At 36.2% G+C, this 26,151-nt stretch overlaps 1 protein-coding gene across 1 annotated transcript in view; it reads left to right on the top strand.

Annotated features, from left to right (window-relative positions):
• AKT3 (AKT serine/threonine kinase 3) overlaps positions 1-26,151 on the top strand; it is a 309,710-nt gene that overhangs the window by 148,857 nt on the left and 134,702 nt on the right. Inside the window, exon 4 of the mRNA XM_055323992.1 lies at positions 14,617-14,728. Coding sequence (XP_055179967.1) covers positions 14,617-14,728 — 112 coding nt within the window. The remainder of the gene's footprint in view (positions 1-14,616; positions 14,729-26,151) is intronic.

Genomic DNA, 26,151 nt, shown 5'->3' with positions numbered 1-26,151 from the left:
AGGGTTTTTTTTTTTTTTGTTTGTTTTTTGGGGTTTTTTGTTTTTGTTTTTGATTTTGATTTGGTAAATTCTGCTGGACCTGGCAAAATGCTTATTCCAAAGTATGCTCTTCTTTTGCAGTGCAATGTATCACTTACACTGATTTTGACATGAAGTATTTTGGTTCTATAGTGAAAGCCCAGAGGCCTCTTTATGATAGTGATCGAAACTTTTTAAAGTCAGGATAGCTTATCTGGAGTCAGTATTCCCAAATGGAAAGTGAGACATCTCTGTCTTCTCCTTAAAGTCAGAAGTTGTTAGAGAGTTTTCCAGATAGGTCAGATTGTGACAATGACTCTTTGGTTATCTTTATATATGTTTTTCATGAAATTAATAGGCTTGTTGGTTTATAATCTTCCAAAACTCATTGTTTCTTTGGACTGTTCCCTGTCTTACTCTGAATAGATAGGCCCATCTTTTAATTTTTCTCCAAGGGAAAAATCCTTTAACTATTCTATAACTCTAATCCTTTCTATGAGGGAAGGAAAGTTATCTCTTAAGTGTTAGAGCTATAACTGTGCAATCAAGGATTTGATTAGGCTTTAAATACTTTTTTTTCAAATTGATGTTTTCAGGATTTATTTATACATATATGTAAACTAAACTGTACAATTAAGTTTTGAAGATATAAGTAAGATTGAGTTGGGAGAGATCATAAAGTAAATTGTGTTTCTAAGGGCATGTGAACTTTAAAATATTGAGATTGTTACACAAGAGAAAGAAGATTACTTGTGATAAATTCTTACATCAGAAATGTTTTCTGAAGCTTTTTTTTTGTTTGTTTGTTTGTTTGTTTGTTTTAATTCTGACTGTGATGAATAAAACAACAATTAGAAATACCAGATCGCCTGAAACTTAAAATATAGTTAAGGAGACGTGCATGAAACAGCCTGCATGTAACAGTGTGTGATCAGGTACCGGCATGTGGAATGTAAATGTTAAGTGCACTAGATCTGCAGGAATTGAGAATGAGGACTGGAATCATGAGAGATTTTCAGGGACTAGAATCTAGGTAGAAGGGATGGAAAGTGTTTCAGATGAGGGAATCTGTGTGAATTAGATCCCGAAGTTAAGAATGCTCAGGGACAAAAAAAAAGGATACTCAGGGACATTTTAAAAAATCAAACAAGCAGAAGCAGACCCATAAGTACAGAGTGCACAAACTGATGGCTGCCAGAGGGGAGGGGTGGGGGTGATGGACACACTGGGAGAAGATGGGGTACAGACTTCTAGTTGTAGAATGAGTAAGTGACAGACTAAAAAGCACAGCATAGGGAATATAATCAGTGGTATTGTAATGGTGGTGAATGGTGACAGATGGTAGCTACACTTGTGGTGAACCCAGCATAACATACAGAGTTGTTGAATCACTGTGTTGTACACCTGAAAGAAAAGAAGAGTCAGGGAATGTTTAAGAGTCAGTGAAGGTAGGTAGGTAGGCAGGTAGAAAGAAAAAGAAAGAGAAAGAATCAGAAAGTATATTTATTCATTGTTGTTTTCAGACTCTACATGTGATGCCACACAGAATTTGCCTTTCCCTGGTTCATTTCACTTAATGTAATGCCCTCAGATGTCATCCATGTTCATCCATGAAATCGCATGTGTTTTTTTTTTAATAATATTTTTTTTAAACTTCTATTTATTTATTTATGATAGTCACAGAGAGAGAGAGAGAGAGGCAGAGACACAGGCAGAGGGAGAAGCAGGCTCCATGCACCGGGAGCCCGACGTGGGACTCGATCCCAGGTCTCCAGGATCGCGCCCTGAGCCAAAGGCAGGCGCCAAACCGCTGCGCCACCCAGGGATCCCCGCATGTGTTGTTTTTTCTTACATCACATGTTCATTATCTATTTATCTGTCATAGGGAAGTTAGGTTGTTTAGGTTGTTTCCATAAGTTGGCTATTGTAAATCATGCTGTAATGAACACATTACAGTTTTTGGAGGTATACCCAGGAATGAGATTCCTGGTTCATAATGGTAGTGCAGTTTTTAATTTTTTTTTTAGGAACCATCATACAGTTGTCCATAATGGCTGTACCAGTTTCTCTTCCCAGCAATAGTGTATAAAAGTTCACTTTTCTCCACAACCTTGGCAACATTTGTTATTTCTTGTCTTCTTGATTCTAGTCATTCTGACAGGTTGGTTTTGGTTTGCATTCCCCTGAAAGATTAGTGATGTTGAGCATCTTTTCATGTCTCTGTTGGCCATCTGTATGTCTTCTTTGGAAAAATATTTATTCAGCTCTTCTGCCTGTTTTTTAGTCAGATTATTATTATTATTTTTTGGTATGGAGTTGGGTAAGATCTTTATATATTTTGGATATTAACCCCTTATTGGATATGTCATTCATAAATATCATCTCCCATTTAGTAGGTTGCCTTTTTTGTCTTATGGATGGTTTTGCTATATAGAAGCTTTTAATCTTAGTGTAGTCTCATTAGGTTAATTTTACTCTTGTTTCTTTTGCCTCTGGAGACATATCTACAAAAATGTTTGTACTGTTGTCAGAGAAATTACTGCTGTGCTCTCTTATAGGAGTTTTATGGTTTCAGGTCTCATGTTTACGTCTTTAATCTGTTTTGAGTTTATTTTTGTGTATGGTCCAGGTTCATTCTTTTTTGTGTAGCTGTCCAGTCTTCCCAACAGCATTGTTGAAGAGACTGTCTTTTCCCCATTGGACATTCTAGCATCCTTTGTTACAGATAAAATGACAAAATAAGTATGGGTTTATTTCTGAACTCTCTGTTCTGTTTCATTGACATATGGTCCGTTTTTGTGCCAGTACCATACTGTTTTGATCACTAGAGCTTTGTGGTATAGCTTGAAACCTGGGATTGTGATGACTCCAGGTATAATATTTGCTCTTCTAATCCATGAATATAGACTTTTTTTTCATTCATTTGTGTTGTCTCCAATTTCTTTCATCAAAATTTTATGGTTTTTGGAGTACAGGTCTTTCACCTCCTTGGTGGATTTTTTGTTAATCTCTCTTTCTGCTACTTCATTTTTTAAAAAGATTTATGTATTTGAGAGAAAAAGAGAGGGAGCACAAGTGAAAGGGGCAGAGGCAGGGAGTGAGAGAGAATCTGAAGCAGACTCCATGCTGAGTGTGGAGCCGACGTGGGGCTTGATTTCATGACCCTAAGATCATGACCTAAGCTAAAACCAAGAGTCAGATACTTAACCCACTGTACCACCCAACCACCCCTGCTACTTCATTATTGGTGTGCAGAAATGTAACAGATTTCTGGATATTAATTTCGTATCTATGACTTTAGTGAATTCTGTTAGTTTTTTTGGTGGGATATGCATTGTTTTTATAGTAGGGAATAAAGTTTTAAAAAGATTCTGGCTTGCTTATGAAATTGAAAGTTAGACTAATGGGATTGAGCTTTCTCTTGCAGAGACTAGTAGATTTTTGAGAATGATCTATGGAATACGAGTTTGAGTAAGACCAATGAGGCCAGTAATATATGGGATGCGTTGGACAGGGAGAAAGGTGGGCATGGGGAGACCATCCAGGAGACCACTTCAGGGATCCAGATTTTGGTGGTAAGTTTCTGGTTGGCTGTTACCAGTGGAAAGAGGCATGAAAGAATTGTTAAGGTGAATGTTCCTGCCTCAGCTATGGGTTGAGAGTCAAGGATGTCTGACGATGTGTTTCTTGGGTGATTAGGAAAATGAAACAAAAATAAGGTAAGTAGAAGCACTGTTGGATGTGGTCATTTTCAGTTTGAAGTATCCAAAACAAAAACAAAAAAATGAAACCCATTTAGGTTTGTTGAGAATGAAGTAATAATAGGGCCTCATGAGAGACATGCCAGATGGAAGGTTCAAGTTTGAGAGTCATCAGACATCAGGTGACATTTGAGGCAAAGCCACCAGTGAGCCTCCCCATCTGTACCCCTTATCAGGTCATTGAAGATCTTCCCAACCTCATTTCCTGCAGTGTCCTGAATCTACTTTTTATTCCAGCCACTCTGGACTCCTTTTTGTTTCTCAGACACATCTGTGGGCTCCTTCTAGCGGTGGGTCTCTGCACTTACTGTTCCTTCCACCTGCGTCCCTCTTCCCACAGATGGCTGATTGGTGCCTCATTTTCCTGAGAGATGCCCTTTTAACAACCCTTCTTTCTAAAGTAATACCACCTCCCTGTCATTTTAACTTGTTGCCCTCCCTCATTTCTCTTTGTAATCCTTTTGAGTACCTTCTGTGTTATAAATTAACTGTTCTACTTGGTTATTGCTTGACCATTCCTCCGCTCAGTAAAGTACAAGTGTTATAAAAACGAGGGACCTCGTTTTGTTCACTGCTCTACCCTCAGTGCCTAGCTTGTTCCCTGGCAAAATGTGGGCACACAGTAAATATTTACTTAACAAATATCTAAATGTACTAAGGATGAAATTATCATTAAAAAAAAAAGTTTAACACAAAACACTGAGCCTAAGGGAGCAGTGCAGCTGGGAGGAAGAGAACCAAAGAAAACATGCTCGAGAGTGGTCAGAGAGATGGCAGCAAAACTGGGCAGGTCAGTGTCCTGGGGACCACAGTGGGGGTGCAGTGGGGGCCAAGAATATCAGGTACAGCAAAGAAATGAAAACGAGAACAAGTAAAAGATACCTAATGAGGGGATTTTAGGAGGGACCCTAACCATCACCAAGGCTGATGGAGAGGTGACGAAGGGCCATGACTATAGCTTGTGGTTTTGAGTAGCAGGAGTAGTTAGGGGAAGGAAGGTGCACTCAGTGCACAGCCAGCTTGGTCTGTATGTGTATGGTTCGCTCACCTTGCTGTGCGCCTGCACAAAGCAACACAAAGTGGTGTTGAGCATGTGTGACTAGAAATTGTCCCACTGATATAAATAGAAGTGCAAGGCATTTAAGTTATAGAGTCTGTACTAAATAAGAGGATTATTCCAGCAGTGATTCCTATAAACATAAATGTCCAGTGAAATATTCTGAAGTGTAAATTGCATTAAATGAGTTTAATTAAGTAGAAGTGGCTTTTAGATACTCTCCTGTATATTTTATATTTTAAAAATAGTTTCTTTCCCACTGTCAGCCATTTAAGCTGTGGGTAGTTTATTTTGGGACGTACTTTGAGGAAAGAATCTAATATTATCTTGGAGAGGGTTTCTATTTTTGACTTTTTATGATGGGAAATGTCAGACATATAGATAAATAGCTTCTTGGACTCTCTTATCCATTACTAGACTTAACATTTACCATTTTACCAGACTTGCATTATCATTTTGTTAAAACATTTAATGTAAATTAGGAAATTATAACATCTATCCCTAAATTCCTGAGTACAGATCTGTGTAAACAGTAAGGAATTTCCCCACATAATTACAGTACCACCATTTTTATTAGAAATCTAATAAAAAATTCATATTCAGATTTCCCCAGTTGTCACCTAAAATACCTTTAACAATTGGTTTGTTTATTTTATTTATATTAATTAATTTATTTATTTATCTTTAAAAAAATAAAGATTTTATTCATTTATTCATGAGAGACACAGAAAGAAAGGCAGAGACATAAGCAGAGAGAGAAGCAGGCTCCTTGCAAGGAGCCCGATGTGGGACTCAATCCCAGGACCCTGGGGATCACGCCCTGAACCAAAGGCAAGACACTCAACCACTGAGCCACCCAGGTACCCCTGCAACTGTCTGGTTTAAAGCAGAATACATGAAGGATCTCACAGTATACCTAATGGGCATGTTTCTTAAGCCTCTACTGGTCTGGAAGAGAGCTGTGTCCTCTACCATCACCCCCACTTCAGTTACATTCACTTAGTAAAGAGATGAAGCTCTTTGACCTGTGGAAAGTCCCCTCTTCTGGAAATCTCTGCTGATTGCTTTATTGAAGTGTCATTTAACAAGTTACATGACTAAATTTGTCCTGTATTCTCTCCTTATGTTTATTCATTTAACACATTTGACACACATTGTGCCTAACACAGATTGGCTGTGTTGTTAGGCACAATACTCGGTAATCAAAGAGCATTGATCTTGTCCTTAGAGAATTTGGAATCTAACATACATTCTTGTCAGATTCTTTTAAAATTTTGCTATCAAATTCTGGTTTTATCATATTTCAAATATAAAGTAGTTTTTCTTATTTAGTTGAAACAACTGGTGCTTTTGATAATTTTTCAGATTTTAACACAGTACCTAATGGTAAACTATGTTAAAATGCTTAGATGTCATCCTGTTTACATCTGAATGGTCCACTTCTATTTGTTTTTTGGATTATTATAATCTGCCTACTGTGATATCTGAGTATAGTGGGCTCTTTGCCACTGTTCAGTAGGATGATGTGTAGACCTTCATTTATTGAAATGAAAAATTCGCAACATTAAATGAACAGAGCACTTATGTAATATGTCCCATATGCTAGTCTTTTTTTAAAAAGATGTATTTATTTGAGAGAGAGCAAGAGAGAGAGAGAGAGAGAGCACATGCATGAGTGGGTGGGGCAGAGGAGGAGGAGAGAGAATCTGAAGCAGACTCCCTGCTGAGCATGGAGCCCAATATCAGGCTCCATCGCAGGACCTAAGATCATGACCTGAGCCAAAACTAAGAATTGGATGCTTAACCAGCTGCCCCGTCCAGGAGCCTTTGATGTCATTGTTATTTTTTTAAAAATGCTTAGAGAAGATCTGAAAGAATATACATTAAAACATAAACACTGGTCATACCTGTGTAGTAGATTATAGAATGATGATTTCTTTTCTTTTCATTTTAGCTGTACCTGTTCATGAATTTTTCTACAGTAAGCATAGCTGATTTATACAGTGAGAGTAAATAAAACAGCTTGGTCACACAACATCGTGAATGTATGTAATGCCCTAGAATTATACATTTAAAAAGGGTTAAAGTGGTAAATTTTATGTTTTGTGGTGTGTTGCTTTTTTTTCCCCCACAATTAAAAACAAAAAAAAAGACTCCATGGCGATTATACTGCAGACAGCAAAACCAGAAAGCAGCTTGCCTAGTCATATGTTTTGAGTCCACTAGATGTTTGCATACCTCTTAGAACTCTTGTTAGCCTTATGTCATTTCATATCTTAATTATTGATCCATAGCGACCATAGTACATTTTTACTTGAAATTTCAAGTATGCAGAGGGTAGGCAGAAAGCAGTTGTTCTAGAGGATTCTGCAGGTGTTTTCTTTGTTTAATTAGAGGCAGGATTTGGGACTCCTGGGGTGGCTTAGCAGTTGAGCCATCTGCCTTTGGCTCAGGGCATGATCCTGGTCCTGGAATCGAGTTCCGGTCCCGCACTGGGCTCCTTGCAGGCAGCCTGCTTCTCCCTCTGCCTATGTCTCTACCTCTCTCTCTGAATAAATAAATAAAATCTTAAAAAAAAAAAAGTTAGAGGCAAGATTTGGTGGACAAGACAAGATGGAGAAATGCTAATCGGAAACATGTTGGCTCTGAAAGTACACTTTCAGTAAATAGTGATATCTGTGGTGACCATTTTCATTAAAGAAAAATGTATTAGGAGAGGTTAACTTTAACATGTCATGATTTCAGTCCACAAATAGTATCCCATGTTAAAACCAGAGTAATGAAGTTTATGATAATTAAAATGTCAGAATTTGAAATGTGTATCTTAAAGTGAAAAACATCTTCTAGAGTGCAGTATAGTGTTAGAAACCCAATCCTACTCCCCTCTTTTATAGAACTTTTTGTATTATTTCTCCCTTTTTTCCTTCTATGGAGAAGGCTGTGTTAACTCTGGGTCATAGGTAGATACTTCAGACACAAATAGCTACAAACATGGAGCTGAATCAGTGCGAGTTTGGCAATTGCTTTTTCATTCTCAGTAATTGAAAAATCTTACTAGCTTTATTGGTATTGTGGGATGTGAGACTCTGCAGTGAGAGGACCCAGAGATTCTGCTGCCTCCTTACTACCTGCTTCTGCTCCTCATTCTCACTCACCTTCCCTCTACCCACCTCCTTGGAAAAACAAGAAGTGCCAGGGTCCGGATTCTCTAGGGCATAATTCTCATGCTTGTCCATCCTTATGCCCTGTTCAGAGCCAGGAGCAAATGCATCAGGGCCCTCTCCCCTCCTCAAATATTGTTAGCAGGTGGAAAATGTCCTGGATTTCTTTGTAGGAGAAGAGATGTCATAGAAAAGAGGAGCGCCATTCACTGGGAAGGGATGGGGAGTGTAGAAGATGAAGTGCACTGCTCCGTGCTTGGACAGATGGCCACTGATCCTTTAAGGCACTTTTCCTAGCTCTCCTGAAGAGCATGCAATTTGGATTCAGCTAGACCTGAGGGTAAATCCCTCTACCGTTTCTTACAAACTGTGCATCTTGGGGCAAGCTATTTAGCTAGTTTCTATTCGTTCATTTATGGAATGGAGGACAAGAACACCTTATAGGCTTGTCCTCTGGATGAAACAGGAAACACTGAGGGACCAGCAGTGCCTGCAGTACTTGGCACATAATGGCACAGAACAGGTAGCCTCTACTAGACTTGCTTTTGACCAGTGCACCTGCCACACCCACGACTCATCTCTTTCTGTGGATTGAAGGAATCTTTTTTAGGACTAATGTGTTGAGTCTTACTTGCGCCCTATGCATTTTGGCTCCCAGACAGTAAAAACTTAAAAGGAAGAAATGCTTTCTGTTCCCTTTAAAGAATGTCCACAATAGTCTTATATCTGAGGGCTTAAAATACACTCTTTATGGTCATTATAATTGACAGCATTGTTGACACATAATGATGTGATTTAATTATAAATGGAATCTATTATTATGCCTTTGTTTTTCATGTTAAATATTAGTACAACTTATTTTTAAAAGAAAAAATTAGTATTTAAAGGGTTATAGAAGTTGAAATAAAATCTAATTTTAATAGATTCTGACCAGATGACATAAAAAATTCTTTTAGGCATACATTTTTTGATTTGACATATTCCCATTCTTCTAATTGGCCTCCATGTTTAGAGTAATTACAACTTCAAATAAACTTGGTTGTCTGTGGTTCAGAATGTGTAAAAATAAGCAGAACACTTGAAATTTGGCTTATAGTTTAACATGCTCAGGTGAGTTTAGTATAACTAATTCAAGTATCAGTGTAACAAACACTTGGCATGGGCTGGGATCCTAGAAAGTGTCATGGGCTGGGATACTATAAAAGTTAGCTACCTGGCATTTTATATTAGAACACATGCTTTTTTCTTGTATGCAGGAATCATAGCTAATCATCTGGGTAATAGCTTTTTAGAATTGCTATTCGAAGCTTCCACTTTGGATTGTAAAATTTTAACATGGCTCAGCTTGAATTGGGAACATTTACATAATTAAAAGGAAGATATCCTTCTAATGAAGTGTTGGCTGTATTTATTAACCACTATTGCCTTTAAAAATAAGAGTCAATTTAAGAATAAGAATCCCTTTTGAGAGTTTTCAGACTTGAACCATGTTCTGAAAACGTCCATATTTTTCTTCATTTTACTGAAAACTAAGATGTGTTCATGATTCTATATTATGGCTAGGATGAAAGAACTAAAGTTTTCGGGTTTAAACTGGCCCACATGTTTAAACATGATAATTTAAAATGTCAAGTGTTCTGATGTCAGATTCAGCTCTTTAACTACATTTGTTTATGTACAGCAGTAAACCTTGGGATTTGGTGGTAGAGTGTCCTCTTCTTTTGGTACTGACCCAAGTTCCACTTGAATTATGTTGAGCCAGCTTTTGGTAGCTGCTTCTTTCTTTTACCATCTCAATCTAGTGAGTATTGTTTAGAAATAAGATTCATTTATAGAGTATTTCATATTGAAACATATAAAATATAGGCTTATTTATGTTTTACTACTTGTTCATAATAATATTTTTGTTCAACTAGGCTTCAGAAAGACCTGGTTGAAACCTTTTTACCACTTGTGAGATACTACTTTTTAATGATGTGTTAGAATGATTAATAACAGAATTTAGTATATGTTGTAAGTATGTAGAGTTTCTTACTCATTTTTCTTTCTATGCTCAGAATCTTCCATAGTGCTTGGCCCTTAATTGGCATATGTCGTTGAGTCCATGAATACTTCACATATTTACTCAAAATAGCCAAGTTGTGTGTAACTATTTAGATCGTTATATTATTATTTTATTATTTTTCTAAAACCATCCTTTTTGTAAATACAAGCATTTTGTCCATTTCTAAACAATTCCTTTTCAGTGGTCTGTGTGAGAATGGTAATTAATCACTTTTGTTATTATTTTTGTAAATTACAGTAATTGATAATTACTTAGAATCCCATACATAATAATTTAAATAGCTTGTTAGATTATAGCATGGAGAAGTTATTAAGATCATACCACTTAAACTTCATTTACATATAGTGTTGAAAATATGTTGCCTTTAAAAATCTTAAATTTCTCATAGCTCTGTTAAAGATGAAAAACCTGGGGGCTTGGAGGTGTGCCTTGCCTAGGATCACCCTGCTGCTTGTGTGAGAGAGACTAGGTTTGGATCTGGTGTTCTGATATTAAAGTCTGGTGTCTTAGTCACCCTGACATCAGCACAACAGTGGTAAAACTGAAGAGTAGGTGGACTTGATAGGGCATTCTCTCCTCTCTGCTTTATAAAATCCATTTTTTAATATTTCTGTTGGGCCTGCCCATCTTTGAAGTGTCTGTCCTCCATTCCTTGATTGATTGATTGGGAGGGGACGGGGAGTACATGAGTGAGAGGGAGGGGCAAAGGGAGAGGGAGAAGTAGACTCTCCACTGAGCAGGGAGCCCAACACAAGGCTCCATCCATCCCAGGACCCTGAGATCTGACCTGAGCTGAAGGCAGATACTTAACCAACTGAGCCCCCCAGGTGCCCCCTATCCTCTGCTTTTTACATTAAAAGCCACTGAATCACTTCAGTCACAAGGTATTTACGGTGTCCCCCTTATGTGTTGTCATATCCTAGGTGCTGTGTGGGGAGTTGTGCACATAATTCCTACCTTCTCAGTAACTTCTTACTAGGACATCACATCAGCCTGTATTAAACACTGAGTAGAAGCGCAATAGGGGTTTTTTGAAGAAGGAAATAGGAAGAACAGTGGTCTTCAGAGAGAGTCAGGTTGGGTCTCTGCTTTATAGATCTACATGTAAACCCTTCTGGTTTATAGTGTTGGTATCTTAAAACTTTCGTATTTAAAACAAAAAGAGAAATAGGCATTCTGTATTTGGTATTTTTTAGCATTCATATTTCAGAAGATATGTAACATTGCTGTACAGTATTTAACTGTGAAACGAGATTTTATGTTGTCAGTTCTCCCACCTTTTCATTATTTTACCCACTATCAGCTTCTCACTTTCCTTCTTACCCGTTTTAAATTCATCAGCTGATTCTCTAAACCACAGTGTCTTGCATCCTCTCTTCTCTTTCTTGCTTTGCCAAACTTACTTGGTGAAATTACAGCTTGGCGGAAATCCAGTCCTCTGTGACCTACCTGCTGCACCCATGTAGCTGAATATATCTGGGGGAAAATACACAACCATGATTCCTGGCATTCGCTTGAATTCTTGATCATTAAATTTCAGCAGGCTCCTGATGCAGCCCAGTTGTCTTGCTATATTTCCCTAGTCTGTGTGCTGTTCCATTCTCCTAGAGGGCTGTTAGATCTCTTCTCAAAGCACCAGTCCATCTTCTTCCAACTTGATTCTTAAAGATGATTTTATATCCTCATGCCTTGAAAAAGTAGAAGCAACAAGAAAATCATTTCTGCCAGCTCCTACTTGCTGTGTACACCCTTGACTGCATTTGGGAACCTTTTGACTCCGTGTCTTATTATGCCACTAAACTGTCTATACTGAATAGAACCAGCCCTCTACTTGTCGAGCAAATCCCATCCCTTCTTGACTATATAAGGAAGTTGCTCCAGAAATTTACCCCTCTTTTTTATGTCATCAAAATTACCTTCTTGTTGGTTTAGTACTATCCGAATTCATCCAGATGGACAACATTCATTCATTAAGTGTCAGCTAGGGGGAAAAAATATACACTGCCTAGGCACAGGTGGGCACAGTTCTTGGTGCTAAGAATTTATCAATGGAACTTATATTCCTATTGAGGAAACAGTAAGCAAAAAAGATACTAAGTCATTTCAGATGTTTGAAGATGATGGTGTGAAATAAAAAGTAGATCAGGTAAGAGGGGCTAGGGAGTCCTGGATGAGGGGTGCAGATCAGTGTTTAGGAGCGTGGTCAGAGTAGGTGTCTGTAAGAAGGTGAGATCTGCTTAGAGTTTTGAAGGTGGTGAGGGAGTAGCTATGGGCTGTGTGAGGGGGAAGAATGCTAGGAGAGAGGGTGCAGCATGTGTCTGAGGGAACGCACAGAAGCCAGAGTAGCCTGAGAGAGAATACTTAACTAGATGAGGAGGTCAGAAAATAAAGTGGGGTGGGTGGGAGGCTCAGGTCACGTGGGACCCTTGTTCATCATTGAAAGACCTTTGTTTTCTATTCTTCATGAAATGGAAACACTACAGATTATTTCTTTTTCAGTTGATCATGTTAAGGAGATTTCTGGCTGCATGTATTGTTAACAGACTGCAGTGAGGGGCTTGGAGAGCTATTCTAGAATTTTCAGAGTGGTCAATGTGAGAGATAATGATGCCTTGTTCCGATAATAGTGAAAGAAGTGAGAAGTGATACTGGATATATTTTGAAAGCAGAGCCAACAGGATTTCGAGAATGAGATATGAGAAAAAAGAGGAGGACTTAAGGGTGAGTCCAGGGCTTCTAACCTGAGCACTTGAGAGGGTGGAGATGCTGTTGTCTGAGATGCAGCTGTAGTGGAAGTTGGCAGGGGACCAAGGGTAGAAGAGATTGGTTCACTTTTAGATGAGTTCAGGTGTCTTTTTAAAGTTTTTATTTAAATTCCAGTTAACATGGCAGTGTGATATTAGTTTCCGGTGTACAATATAGTGATCCAGCAATTCCATGCATCGCCTGATGCTCATCACAACAAGTGCCGAGTCCCAATGTATTTTAGGATACAGTTTCTAGCTTTAAGTAATGGATCTAGCCCTTCCATGTTTCTGAGTTAGGAAGAGCTGGTTTTATGGGGAGGTTGAGGCATTTAGCAGTGAGAGTCTGAAGTAAAACTGCATCCTTGGAAAAGCCAGGTAATTGCAGATACTACCAGTATCAAACAGGAGTACTCCATGTTTTCAGTTTGGATGGTAGAAAAATTATCAAAGCCAGAAAGAGGAACAGAATCAGGAGGAAAGATAGTAGATTTTAGGAACAAGTAATTTAACCAGGTAGATATATCCACTGTCTAGTTAATCATGGGTATCACAAAATAAAGATCCAAGATGGAAAGAAGTTTGGATTTTTATATTGGTCAACCAAGAGATGATAGCTGAAACCCTAAATCTTGTTAGAAAAGAGAAGAAAAATAAGCATAGACCCTTGGGTGAATGATCTTTTTTGGTATAAGGAAGTCAGTGAACTAGTCCAGTGTGGCTAATGACTGGGTCCTGCAAAGACTTAGAGATAGTAGTTCATCATTGCTAATGATGGAAATAGGATGATGGAACATGCAAATGCTGAGGAAACACAATTTTGTCAACTGCAGGGAAATTGTTTCTTCCAAAGAGCAGTGTCAGTAAACAACCCTACCCCACTTTGTCTTATTGTCCAGTACCATGTATCCTTAAAGTCCAGTTCAGGTATACACCTAATAATATTAGCTAACATTTTTTTTTAATTTATGAAGTGTCACACACTATGCTGAGTATTGTACCTATTTATTATTAATCCCCACATCAATTCTATGATGTAGGTACTTGTTTTTCCTCTAATATTTGAACACCAGAGAGGTTAATTAACTTGTCCAAGGTTACATAATGGCAGGAAAAGAAGTTGAACCCAGGAATACTGGTGTTAGAATCCACATCCACTACAAAATGCTACTTTTCTTTGAAGTGTTCCGAGATATTCCCTGACATAATTTATTCCTTTTGACCAACTGGCTCTATGGGTTATGATTACTAAGAGTTTAGGTATATACGGTCTAAAAGGTGTATAATTGAGGTAAAGGATAAGAATACCTTTGTAAATGATACCTAATAATACAAAATAGCATAAAATGAGGGATACAATAATAAGTAATGAGAATATGGAGAGGGGGATGTTTAGTTTAGGACCAGATTGATAGGTAAAGCTTCATGGAAAGGTAGGATTGGTTCTAGGCCTTAATGGATAGGTATTCTTTAGACTGTAGGTGATTACATATGGGTCGGGGTGAAATCATTGGACACTGTTCTAGGTAGTCAGAGCAGCTGGAGCAAGGGTGTAGATTCAGGATGGGGCAAGATGTATTTGGGGAAACTTAGATGGTCCAGTTTGGTTGGTTAACCGAGCATGTGGCCAGAATGGGTGTTGGATTGGAAATGAATACTGAGGTCAGGTTGTGAAGAACCTGAGTGTAGGTCCATGGAAAGCTGTGAGATTGCAGTGCTTTTGCCTGGGACTGAACTCTATGGTTCTCAACTATTTACTTCTTGGTTTAAATGTAAGTGTATTCAAAGAGACATTTTATGTTATTTCTAGAATGCCAGTTAATGAAAACAGAACGACCAAAGCCAAACACATTTATTATCAGATGTCTCCAGTGGACCACTGTTATAGAGAGAACATTTCATGTAGATACTCCAGAGGAAAGGTAAGAATTTTTTTTTTCCTATCTTGCGAAAAAGCCACAATCGGTACAAAGATATATGTGTATCTGACTTCACCATTTGTAAATATATATGAACATATTTGTAAAATCCTATAGTCCATTAATAATTCTGTTTCTGGTCTACTAGGTGAATAATCAAGGCTTGCAACACATTAAATAAAAACTTCTAGAACTGCTGTAAGATACTTCTTAAGAAAAAAACAGGACATTTAAAAATTAAAATACAAATTGGGACATTTTTATAACTAAGCTACCTTTAAAAAATGATTGAATTGATTGTGTTCATATTTGCAATCTTGAGGCTAGTGATAGTAAAATGTTTCAAGCAGTATACCATCATGCAGGTGGCTGCCCGGAGTATTACATTGAAAATGATTCTGATATTGGGGCCAAGCTCCGTGAGAAAAACAGTACCAGGATTGATAGGCATCTACTTGTCCTCATTGCCAAAGAGGGGAGTGGCATCTTCGTCAAGGCCATATTGTCATCCTCCTGATCTATGCATTCCTGCAACCCCTGCCTCAACCCCCAGTTCTATGTTAATACCCTCTTACCTGCTGCTGAGTTAGGTCCAACAACCACAACCACAAAACCATTTTCCTGCACGGATGTTGTCATGTTTGATCCAAATCAGCAACTTTGTGAAGTTAAATGTTCTTAGCCTTATTTTCCAAGGGAATACAGTAGGTCTTAGGAGACTTGTCTCAGATTTAAAACCAAAAAACAAAAATAACCTCCCATAAAACCTAGTAAATAAATATTCTTTTAATAATGCTTTTTTTGATCAGTAAGCAAAAAGGTAATGTGTGATTACTTTAGAAAGAAAAATAGAAGAGAACTAGAAATAAAATTATGAGTACTTTGAAATATATATGAAATACTCATAATTTTATAGTCAGAGTTAAGGACAGATAATATTTTCTTTTATATACTTCCAGTCTTATTTTGTGCAGATGTATTTAGGTCTTGAATATACATACAATTTGATAGGTCTTTTCCCTGTCTACCCCTGTCTTCCTTGGGCATTTCTATATGCTAAGTCCTCAGTTTGCTTATACTTCTACCCATAATTGTGACTGGGCTAATTCCTATTTTTCAGATCTGAGCTTAAAAATACCACATTTTGTACAAAACCTTCTCTCACCCTTGTAGACCAGGTATCTTTGTTTGCCTTTCTCACTAGACTATGAGATTCTTGACTAGCAAAGATACGATTCTTGCTCAATATTCCATCTGTACAGGATAGTCCAGGACCCAGCATAGTATTTGTTTACTGGCTGAATGAATGGAATTGTTCCCGTCGTATATTCTTTGAAAATATTATTCTTAGTAGATTTACAGTATCCCATCAAAGCATGATTAATTTTGCCATTTTTATGTTTGCAAAGCTGGATTTATGTCATACCTTAAGACTTTAAAATTAGTTCCTGTACTTATATCACTACTTTACTTTTCTGAACAGTTTTTATTTGCATTTATGACTAGAAGAAAGCAGTTTTAGTAAAAATGAAAAAACAGCATCTTTGTATTTACCATTGGAGTCTGTTTTTCTACATTCATCTAGAATCTGGTGTTTAGAGATTTAATATGACTTTAATGGTAATGAAGACTTAGAAAAATGTAGTGAGAACTAGAAAAGCTGTGTATTTTCTGTGTTCTCTCTGCCAGTCTAAAAATCCATTCTTGTTGTAAATGAAATATGTATCCCTATCTTTAAAAAAAAATCTTCTATTTGTTTTATTGCATGATACAAGTTTGGAAACTATTTTTTCCCAAAGGATGAGACCGTTGTATTAGCTCTGTTCTTCATTTCTTTTCATTGAATAATCTATTCTGTCCTCACTGATTACGGATGGCACATACACAAATATTTGTATTTTTAGTTTTTTTTTCTTTTTTTCCTTTTGATTTCCTTGTCATTCTAGCACTAAGACCACATCGTTTTAATTAGAGAGTCCTTATAAAGTTTTTAACTTCTGAGGGAAAGAAAAGACCTTAGAAGTAAGAAAATTGAGAAAAGAAATAATTTCATGTAAAAGCAAACATGTAGTAAAGGAGAACTTCAGTTATTACTGGTTTTTCCCCCCCCAAAAAAAACGTTCTTAGCTTTTGCAGGCGTAGCATCTGCGGATATTAATAATTTTATCTCTTTCTTTCAGATAGGATGGTCTGTTGTTTTTTGTTTTTAAATAATGCATCATAATTTTCATGATAGCTTATACGTTTGTATTTTTCTCTAGTTTTAATGAATCTACTTCAAATTATTCACTGTCAAATATGATTTTTCATGTATAGTTTATTTTGTTATAGTGGAACCACTTTACAGACCCAGATAATTTTCCTTTCTTAGAGCTATCACTTTCATTATCATCACTATGGCCCTGCTGCAATCACAACCGCATGTTCATGTGCATGAATACATGCCCTCTTATGTTACGACTACAATGTACTACATGTAGTTTCCCGAGTACTAATTCTATAGTGACTCTCACATCACTTGTGGCTCTTTTTGGCTCTTTTCTCCCCTATGCCAGAAATATTTTCCCTTGCTTGCTTCTTCCTATACCACCTCATCTTGTACATCTCATTTACAAATCATTCTTCTCCTTTGATCCCCACTTCAAGCTTAACATTGTTTTTCCTAGAACACCACTGTTCTCAGTGCAAACTTGTTATCATTTTTACCTATAAAATTTTGTTATATTTGTTTACAATATCAAATTTACCTATATATATATATATATATATATATATATATATATACACACTATGGCTTATTGAACTTTAGTAGGATACATATGTTAGACATTTTAATTAATGTTTATTTTAAATAAACGATCAGCTTACAAAAATTGTTTCAGTTTCCTATAAGTACTATATGTATTTTAAAGTTAAATTTACTTGCTTCATAGGGATCTCCATTCTGTTTTCTGAATTGAATACATTTGCCAACATTAGTTAGGAATGAGAAATTACATGCTTTCATTAATGAGATATTTGGGCCCAATACTTGTTTGCAGAGCATATATACATATTTTGGTTATGGTGAATGAGGTAATTTATGTCAGTAATCCACCTAAGAACTCTTAGTAAAGGTGGACAAAACATTAGGGAAAAAAAAAAAAGGCATACATGAGGCAATTTGACTGCAAAGAATTAAGGGACTAAAATTTAATGGAAGGGTGAAACCCAGAGAGATGAGCTCACTCTTTTACCAGGGGTGCCTGCCAATTCTAGGTAATAATAGAAGGGGATATGTTGACATTTGGAATAACTATCAAATCTAGGAATCTTATTCTGGAACCCAGGGCCTACCAGAGAGTGGTCATTGTACATCAATACATTTTAAGTTGGTACCTAAGGATAAACTAGATTTAGACTTACCTTTAAAGGATTAAAGTCTAGCTTTAAATTATTTCAGATCTTAAATTTGGTTAATGTGAACCACTTTTGCTAGTCTCTTTGAAATCTAAGTAATCTCAAACTATTTACATTTTTAATGTACATTATTTGATAAGCATTAAGAAATAAACAAGTACATAAAGATTCAAAGATTCAAAAACCACAGAGACAAAACAACTGAATCAGATTCATAGGCTCCCTAGATAAAAGCAGATAGAAAAAATAAATTGGTTTCAAAGGACCACCAATTAGACGAAAAGATGATATCATTAGAAACAGTTAACATGGAATATATGGGATGGAATGATAATTGGAGATAATGGAATGATATTCTCAAAGTGCTAAAAGAAAATAATTGCTAATGAGCAAAAATACTTTTCAAGAATGAAAGTAAAATGAAAATATTTCAGTCAAAAATTTCAATAACTTCAGTTAAGAATTGATAGAATTTCTCACCAGCAGACTTGCAGAAGAGGAATACAAACAGTATTCTTCAGACAGAATAAAATAATCCCAGATGGGAGAAGAGATATTAGGAAGGAATGAAAAACAAAATGGTAAATAAGTTGATAAAACCAAAAGAATATTGATCTAGTGAATAATAATAACATTTTATGGTTTAATTATATGAAGATTATACTATTACTGAAGTAATAATATGTAAACTAAGGTTGAGGGAAAAATGGAAGTTAGTGTTGTATGACATATCTACATTTTCTTAGAAGGCTTAAAAGTATAGACATATAATATTAGACTTTGCTAAGTTGAGGATGAATGTCGTGATTTCAAGGAAAATTGCTAAAAGGAAAGCAAGTACATAATGACTACAATGCTGATATGAGGAGAAATAGAATCATAAAAAATTAATTAACCCAGAGTACATTATGTAAGTTGACTGTATGAAGTTAATGTTATATATAAAAATATGCAGGGGCACTTGAGTGGCTCAGTTGGTTAAGTGCCTTTGGCTCAAGTCATGATTCCAGGGTCCTAGGATCAAATCCTGCATTGGGCTTCTAGCTCAGTGGGGAGTCTGCTTCTCCCTCTTCTTCTGCCTCCTGCTCCCCCTGCTCTGTCAAATAAATCAAATCTTTAAAAATAAGTAAATAAATAAAAAATAAAAATATGGAAAAAAAAACCACTGAGAAGCCAACAGGAAAATTGAAATGGAATTCTGAAAAACTTTAAAATAATGAAAAATAAAAAACAGGCAGGAAGAAAGAAAAAAGTAGAAAAAATGGTAGACTTATGTACAACCATATAAATAATTGCATTAAATATTAATAGGTTAAAACTGCAGTTAAAGGGCAGAGTTACAGAATTAAAAATACAAGGTCCACTTATGTGCTGTCTATAAGAAATGTACTTTAAGTATAAAAACATACTAAGTTGAAAGTAAATGGATTGGTAAAAATATATCATACAAACAGCCATAAGGAAGATAAATCAGATTTCAAAATAATATTCTAGAGAGTTCCAGGACACTTGATAATGATAGAAGGGGATATGTTGACATGGATGTTATAACAGTCATGAATATGTATGCATGAAATAACAGAATTAAAGAAAAGTAGACAATTCCACACCCATATATATAGGTTTTTAAATTCTTTCCAGCAAGTGATGGAGCAGCTAGATAAAAAAAAATCAACTAAATCATAGAATAACACTATCAAATCACCTTGATGTACTTGATATTTACAGAATACTACACTCAAAAGTGAGAGAATGCATATGGTACATTCACCAGGATAGGTCATATTCTGGATCATAAGCAATTCTTAATATATTTAGCAAGATTGAAGTTATATAAAATATGCTTTCCAGCCTTAGTAGAATTGCTTAGAAATCAATAAGAATAAGAACCTGAAAAACTCCCAACTATTTGGAAGTTAAACAACATACCTCTTAAAAATCATTGGGTCAAAAACAAAATTCACATGAGCCATTAGAAAATCGTTTTAAAATAAATGATAATGAAAATAAAGCATATAAAAATTTGTGAGTGCTGAGAGGAAAATTTATAACAGTAATGCCTATACTTGAAGAAGTTAAATCAATAACCTAAGCTTTCTTTTTCAGAAACTAGAAAAGTAAACGCAAAGCAAACATCAAGAGGAAACAGTAGAGCTCAGAAATCAATGAAATAGGAAACAAAAATAATAATAAACCTGAGCTAATTCTTTGAAAAAAAAAAAAGAATAGAAAACATCATGGAAGATTGTTAAAATAAGACATGAATTACCAATATCAACCCAAAAAAACATTAGAAAAATTTTTTTGAAAACATTAGAAAATTTGAACAGCCAATGTCAATGAGCAGAATTGAGTTAATAATTTAAACTCCCAAGTCCACATGTCCTCACTGATGAGTTCTGTCAAAGAAATATTACCAGTCCTACACAATCTATTTGAGAGAATAATGGGGGAAGAGAACACTTTCCAACTTAAAAGGGTACTCTTGTTTCAAAAACCAGGCAAAACTATCATAAGAAGATGGAACTATAGTCCAAAATACTTGTGAATGTCAGTTCAAAAAAATTTTTTTTAAAAGATTTTATTTATTTACTCATGGCAGACACAGAGAGAGAGGCAGAGACACAGGCAGAGGGAGAAGCAGGCTCCCTGAAGGGAGCCCGACGTGGGACTCGATCCCAGGTCTCCAGGATCATACCCCGGGGCTGAAGGCGGTGCTAAACCACTGGGCCACCGGGGCTGCCCTGTCAGTGCAAAATTTAACAAAGTTTTGACAAATTCAAAAAAAATGGAAAAAGAATAATACATCATGACCAAATAGAGTATATCTTAGAGTTCAGTTGCATTATCATGTGAAATCATTAAACTAAATTCACTATATTCAGAGGATAAAGTAGAAAAACTAAATGGTCCTCTCAACAAATGCAGAAAAAGCATTTGCCAAAATTCAGTATCCTTTCATAACTAGAACACTCAGCTGACAAGGAAAAGAAGGGAACTTACTCAACTTCTATCTATAAAAAACCTACAGCTTATATGATAATCAAAAGTAAAAGCCTTAGTGCTTTATTTCTGAGATCTGGAACAGTAAGAATGTCTTCTCTCACCACTTTTATTTAACATTTTTCTAATGATCTGATATACGGCATTATAAGGTAAAAAAAAGAAGTAAAATTGCTGTTATTTGTAGATATGTTTGCATGTATAGAAAATCCAGAAAAATAAAAGGTATTAGAATTGGTACATCAACTTCTTAGTAAGGCTTCAGTACAAGGTCAATATAAATACCAACTTTAAGAACTACTATGAAAAATTAGAAAATTACAAATTTTTAAAAGCATATTCCAATAGCATAAAAAATAGTTAGCAATAGGTAACTCAGAAAGGGATCTCTAAGAAAGTGAGGAATGCTGCCAAAGAAAGGAACATCCTAAGAAAACAATGAATTGGGATGCCTGGGTGACTCAGCAGTTGAGCATCTGTCTTCAGCTCAGGGTGTGATCCCAGGTTCCGTGATTGAGTTCCTCATCGGGCTCCCTGTGAGGAGCCCGCTTCTCCCTCTGCCTATATCTCTGCCTCTCTCTCTCTCTTTTTCTCTCCCCCTCTCCCTCTTCCTCTCTCTCTCTCTCGCTTTCTTTCTTTCATGAATAAAGAAATAAAATCTAAAAAAAAAATCAGCTGATTTTGTTCAAGGGAGATGGCAGAGTAGGAAGATCTTGAGACCACCTCCTCTCATGGACACACCATTGCTGCAACTATATATAGTAAAACTCACTTTCAGAAAAACCTGAAGACTACTGAACAGCTCTTCCGTGGCTAAAGATATATTTTAACAATCACAGCAAGAAGAGTAGGAGATAAAGAGACAAACTTGGGAACCAAACCCCAGACACATTGATCCATAAGCAGGAAAGCTATCACAGGTGCAGAGGTCCTCTGGGAGCAGCTCTTGGGCACCCCCAGCCCTGGGCATTTGCACTGGGAAGGCAAGCCTCCATAGCCTGTGGCTTTGAAAATCAGTGAGGCTTAACTCAAGAGCTTTGAACATTAGTGGGTCTTAACTCCAGGAGAGGTGGAGAGCTATATATAGCAGACAGTGCTCTTAAAGGTTCTGTGCACAATATCACTCACTCTGAGACCCACGACAGAGGCAGTAGTTTGAAAGCTTCTGGGCTCATATGAGGGAGCTTTATTAACCGATTGTAGGGTTGTGCTGGAGGATCAGGGATCTGTAGGCACTTTGGGAATGGAAGAACTGGCCAGTGCCATCTCTCTTGACTTCCTTCAACATAGTTGGCCTGATGCTGGCAGGCACCAGTTCTGACGTACTCCTTCTACCTTGCTAGCACTGCGTAACCCTGCCCTGTGGACCTGTGCTGGCAGGTGCCCCTCCAAAGCCACTCCTACCCCTCCACACCCAGCAGGAATCAATAGGAGGAAATTGACAGCAGACTAAAGGATAAAGATGAACAGATCAACAATCTGAAGACACCAAGTGAACAGCAAAAAGTAAGAGGAATCTAAAAAATATGAAGATGTGTAAGGGACAACATCAGACTTAGTGACATTTGTGTTATAGCATTCTCAAAGAAGAGAGAAAAGGGGGAAGAAAACTTCTTTGAAGAACTACTTGTTGAAAACTTCCCTAACCTGGAGAAGGAAACAGACAGCCAGGTCCAGGAAGTACAGAGTCCTAAAGAAAAAAAATAAACCCAAAGAGATCCACATTTAAGACACATAATAATTAAAATGTCAAAAATTAAAGATAAAAATAATCTTAAAAGTAGCAAGTTATATAAAAGGGAAATGCCATAAAGCTATTGGCTGGTTTTTCAGCAGAGACTTTGCAGGCCAGAAGGGAGTGGCATGATATAATCTAAGTGATGAAAGGAAGAAACCTACAACCAAAAATAATATATGCAGCAAGGTTGTCCTTCACAATGAAGGAAAGAAAAAAGAGTTTCCCAGATAAATAAAAGTAAGGTTTGTTACAACTCAACTGGCCTTCTAAGAAATGTTAAAGGGACTTTTTTTAAGAAAAGAAAGGCCATAATGAGAACTAAGAAAATTACTAAAAAATTTCATTAGTAAAAACAAACACATAGTAATGGTAGTAGATCAATCACTTACAAAGCTAGTAGGAAGACAAAGAGATGAAAGTAGTAAAATCAATTATATCTAAAATAATTATTTAATGGATATACAAAATAAAGATGTAAATTGTGAAGTCAAATACATAAAATGTGGAGAGTGGTAGTAAAAATAAGGTGCTTTTAGAATGTGTTAAATTTAATTGAACCTCAACTTTAGTAGGCTGATAATAAGTAGGGTTTTATATATGAATGTCATATGAACCACAAACCAAAACCCTTTAATAGATAAAAAACCTGAAGAGAAAAGAATCCAAGCCTAGCCCTCAGGAAAATATAAAATCACAAGGGAGAGGACAAGAAGAGAAGAAGAAAGGAACCAGGAAGACTATAAAACAACCAGAAAATGTTACATGCCTGTTGTATATGCCAACAAATGGCAATACATACCTATCAATAATTACTTTTTTACATAAATGGTCTAAAGTTCCAATCAAAAGATTAAGGGTGACCAACCCAATGGGGAAGAAACAAAACAAGACCCAATATGCCATCTCCAAGAGCCTCACTTTAGACCTTAAGATACCTATAGCCTGCAAGGGAAGGGCTGGAAGAGCATATACTATGCAAATGGAAGTGAAAGAAAAACAGCTGGGGTAACAATACTCTTATCAGACAAAATAGACTTTCAAGCAAAGTCTGTAACAAGAGACCTAGATTGGAGTTTCATAATGATGAAGGGATCAGTCTAACAAGAGGATAATAATGGTTGTATATTTCTATGCACACAACATAGGATCACCTAAATATATAAAGCAAATTAACAGACTAAAAGGAGATATTAACATAATAAGAGGGGATTTTCCCCATTTACATCAGTGGATAAATTATCTAGAAAAAAATCAATAAAGAAGGAAACAGTGCTTGAATGACACATTAGGCCAGACAGACCTAACAGATATATACAGAACATTCCATCCAAAAACAGCAGGATACACATTATTTTCAAGTACCCATGGAACATTCTCCAGGGCAGATCACATATTATGCCACATAACAAGTCTTAAAAAATTTAAGAAAATTGAAATCATATCAGCCAGCTTTCCTAACCACAAAAATATGAAGCTAGAACTCAATTATGAGAAAAACACTGGAAAAAAACCAGAAACTTTTGGGAGTCTCAACTCAATATGCTACCAGACAACCAATGGGTCAGTGAAGAAAATGCAGAGAAAATAAAAATTGGTTGCAGACGAATGAAAATGAAAACACAGTAGTTCAAAATCTTTGCTACCCATGTCCAGTGATACAGGCCTAGCAACAAACAACAACAAAACAAAAATCTTAATCTAACCTTACTCTTTAGAAACTAGAAAAAGAAAAACAAAGCCCAGTGTTAGTAGAGGGAAGGAAATAAGACTCCAGTGGAAATAAATAAAATGGAGACTTTAAAAAACAATAGAAAATATCAGTGAAACTAAGAGCTGGTTTGTTGAAAAGCAAAACAAAATTAATAAACCTTTAGCCAGACTCTTAACAAAAAAAGACAGGACTCAAAATTAGAAATGAAGCAAAAGTTATAGCTGACATCACGAAATACAAAGGGTTAAAAGTGACTAACTATGAAAAATTATATGCCAACAAATTACGCAACTTAAAAAAAATGGATAAATTCCTAGAAACATGCAATCTTCCAAGACTGAAAGAAGAAGAAATAGAAAATCTAACCAGACCAATTAGTAGTAATCAACTCCCAGTAAGTAAATGGTGCAAGACCACATGACTCCACAGGTAAATTCTACCAAACATTTAAAGAAGAGTTAATAGCTATGCTTATCAAACCGTTCTAGAAATTGAAGGATTTCTTCTAAATACATGAGGCCAGCATTACTGTGATTCCAAAACTAGACAAATACACTATAAAAAGAAAATTATAGGCCAATATCTCTGATCAATGTAGATGCAAAATAGTCACCAAATGTTAGCAAACTAGACTCAAAGTACATTGAAAGGATCATTCCCCGCAGTCAAATATGATTTATTCCATGCGTGCAAGGATGGTTTCATATCCACAAATCAGTCACTAAATGTGATACAGCACATTAACAAAATGCAGGATAAAAATTGTATGATCATCTCCATAGATGTAGATAAAGCATTTGACAAAATGCTATATACATTCACTTGCAACAAAATGGGTAGAGAGGGATTGTACTTCAACATAAATCAGACTCACAGCTAACATCGTACTTAATGGTGAAAATTTGCTGGCTTTTCCTTTAAGGTCAGGAGAAAGACAAGAAGGTCCATTCTCACCCCTTTTAAGCAACAAAACACTGGAAATATTAGCCCCAGCAGTCAGACAAGAAAAAGAAAAAAAAGGCATTCAACTAGGCAAGGAAGAAGTAAAACTGTCACTATTTGTATGTAGGTGAATGATACTATATATCAAAAACCCTAAAACTTGACCAAGAAAACTATTGGAATTAGTAAATGAATTCAGTAAGGTTGCAGGATACAAAAGTAACATACAGAAATCTTTTGCATTTCTATAAGCTTACAGAAGTATCAGAGAAATTAAGAAAACAGTCTCATTTGCAATTGGTTCAAAACGAATAAATGTAATCTAGGAAATGAAAACCTGCACTCTGAAAACTATAAGACACTGAGGAAAGAAACTGAAGGTGACACAAATAATTGGAAAGATAAACCACTTTCATGGATTAAAATAATTAGTATTGTTAAAATGCCCATACCACCTAAAGCAATCTACAGATTCAATGCAAATTCTATCAAAATATCAATTTTTTTATAGAACTAAAATTTGTATGGAACCACAAAAGAACCTGAATAGTAAAAGCAACCTTGAGAAAGAAGAACAAAGTTGGTGGTATCGCAATCCCAGATTTTAAGATACAGTACAAATCTATGATAGTC

Source organism: Nyctereutes procyonoides, unplaced genomic scaffold, assembly GCF_905146905.1.
Source record: "Nyctereutes procyonoides isolate TBG_1078 unplaced genomic scaffold, NYPRO_anot_genome, whole genome shotgun sequence".
In the NCBI taxonomy this organism is placed as follows: domain Eukaryota; kingdom Metazoa; phylum Chordata; class Mammalia; order Carnivora; family Canidae; genus Nyctereutes; species Nyctereutes procyonoides.
This window is presented reverse-complemented; position numbering and strand designations above follow the sequence as displayed.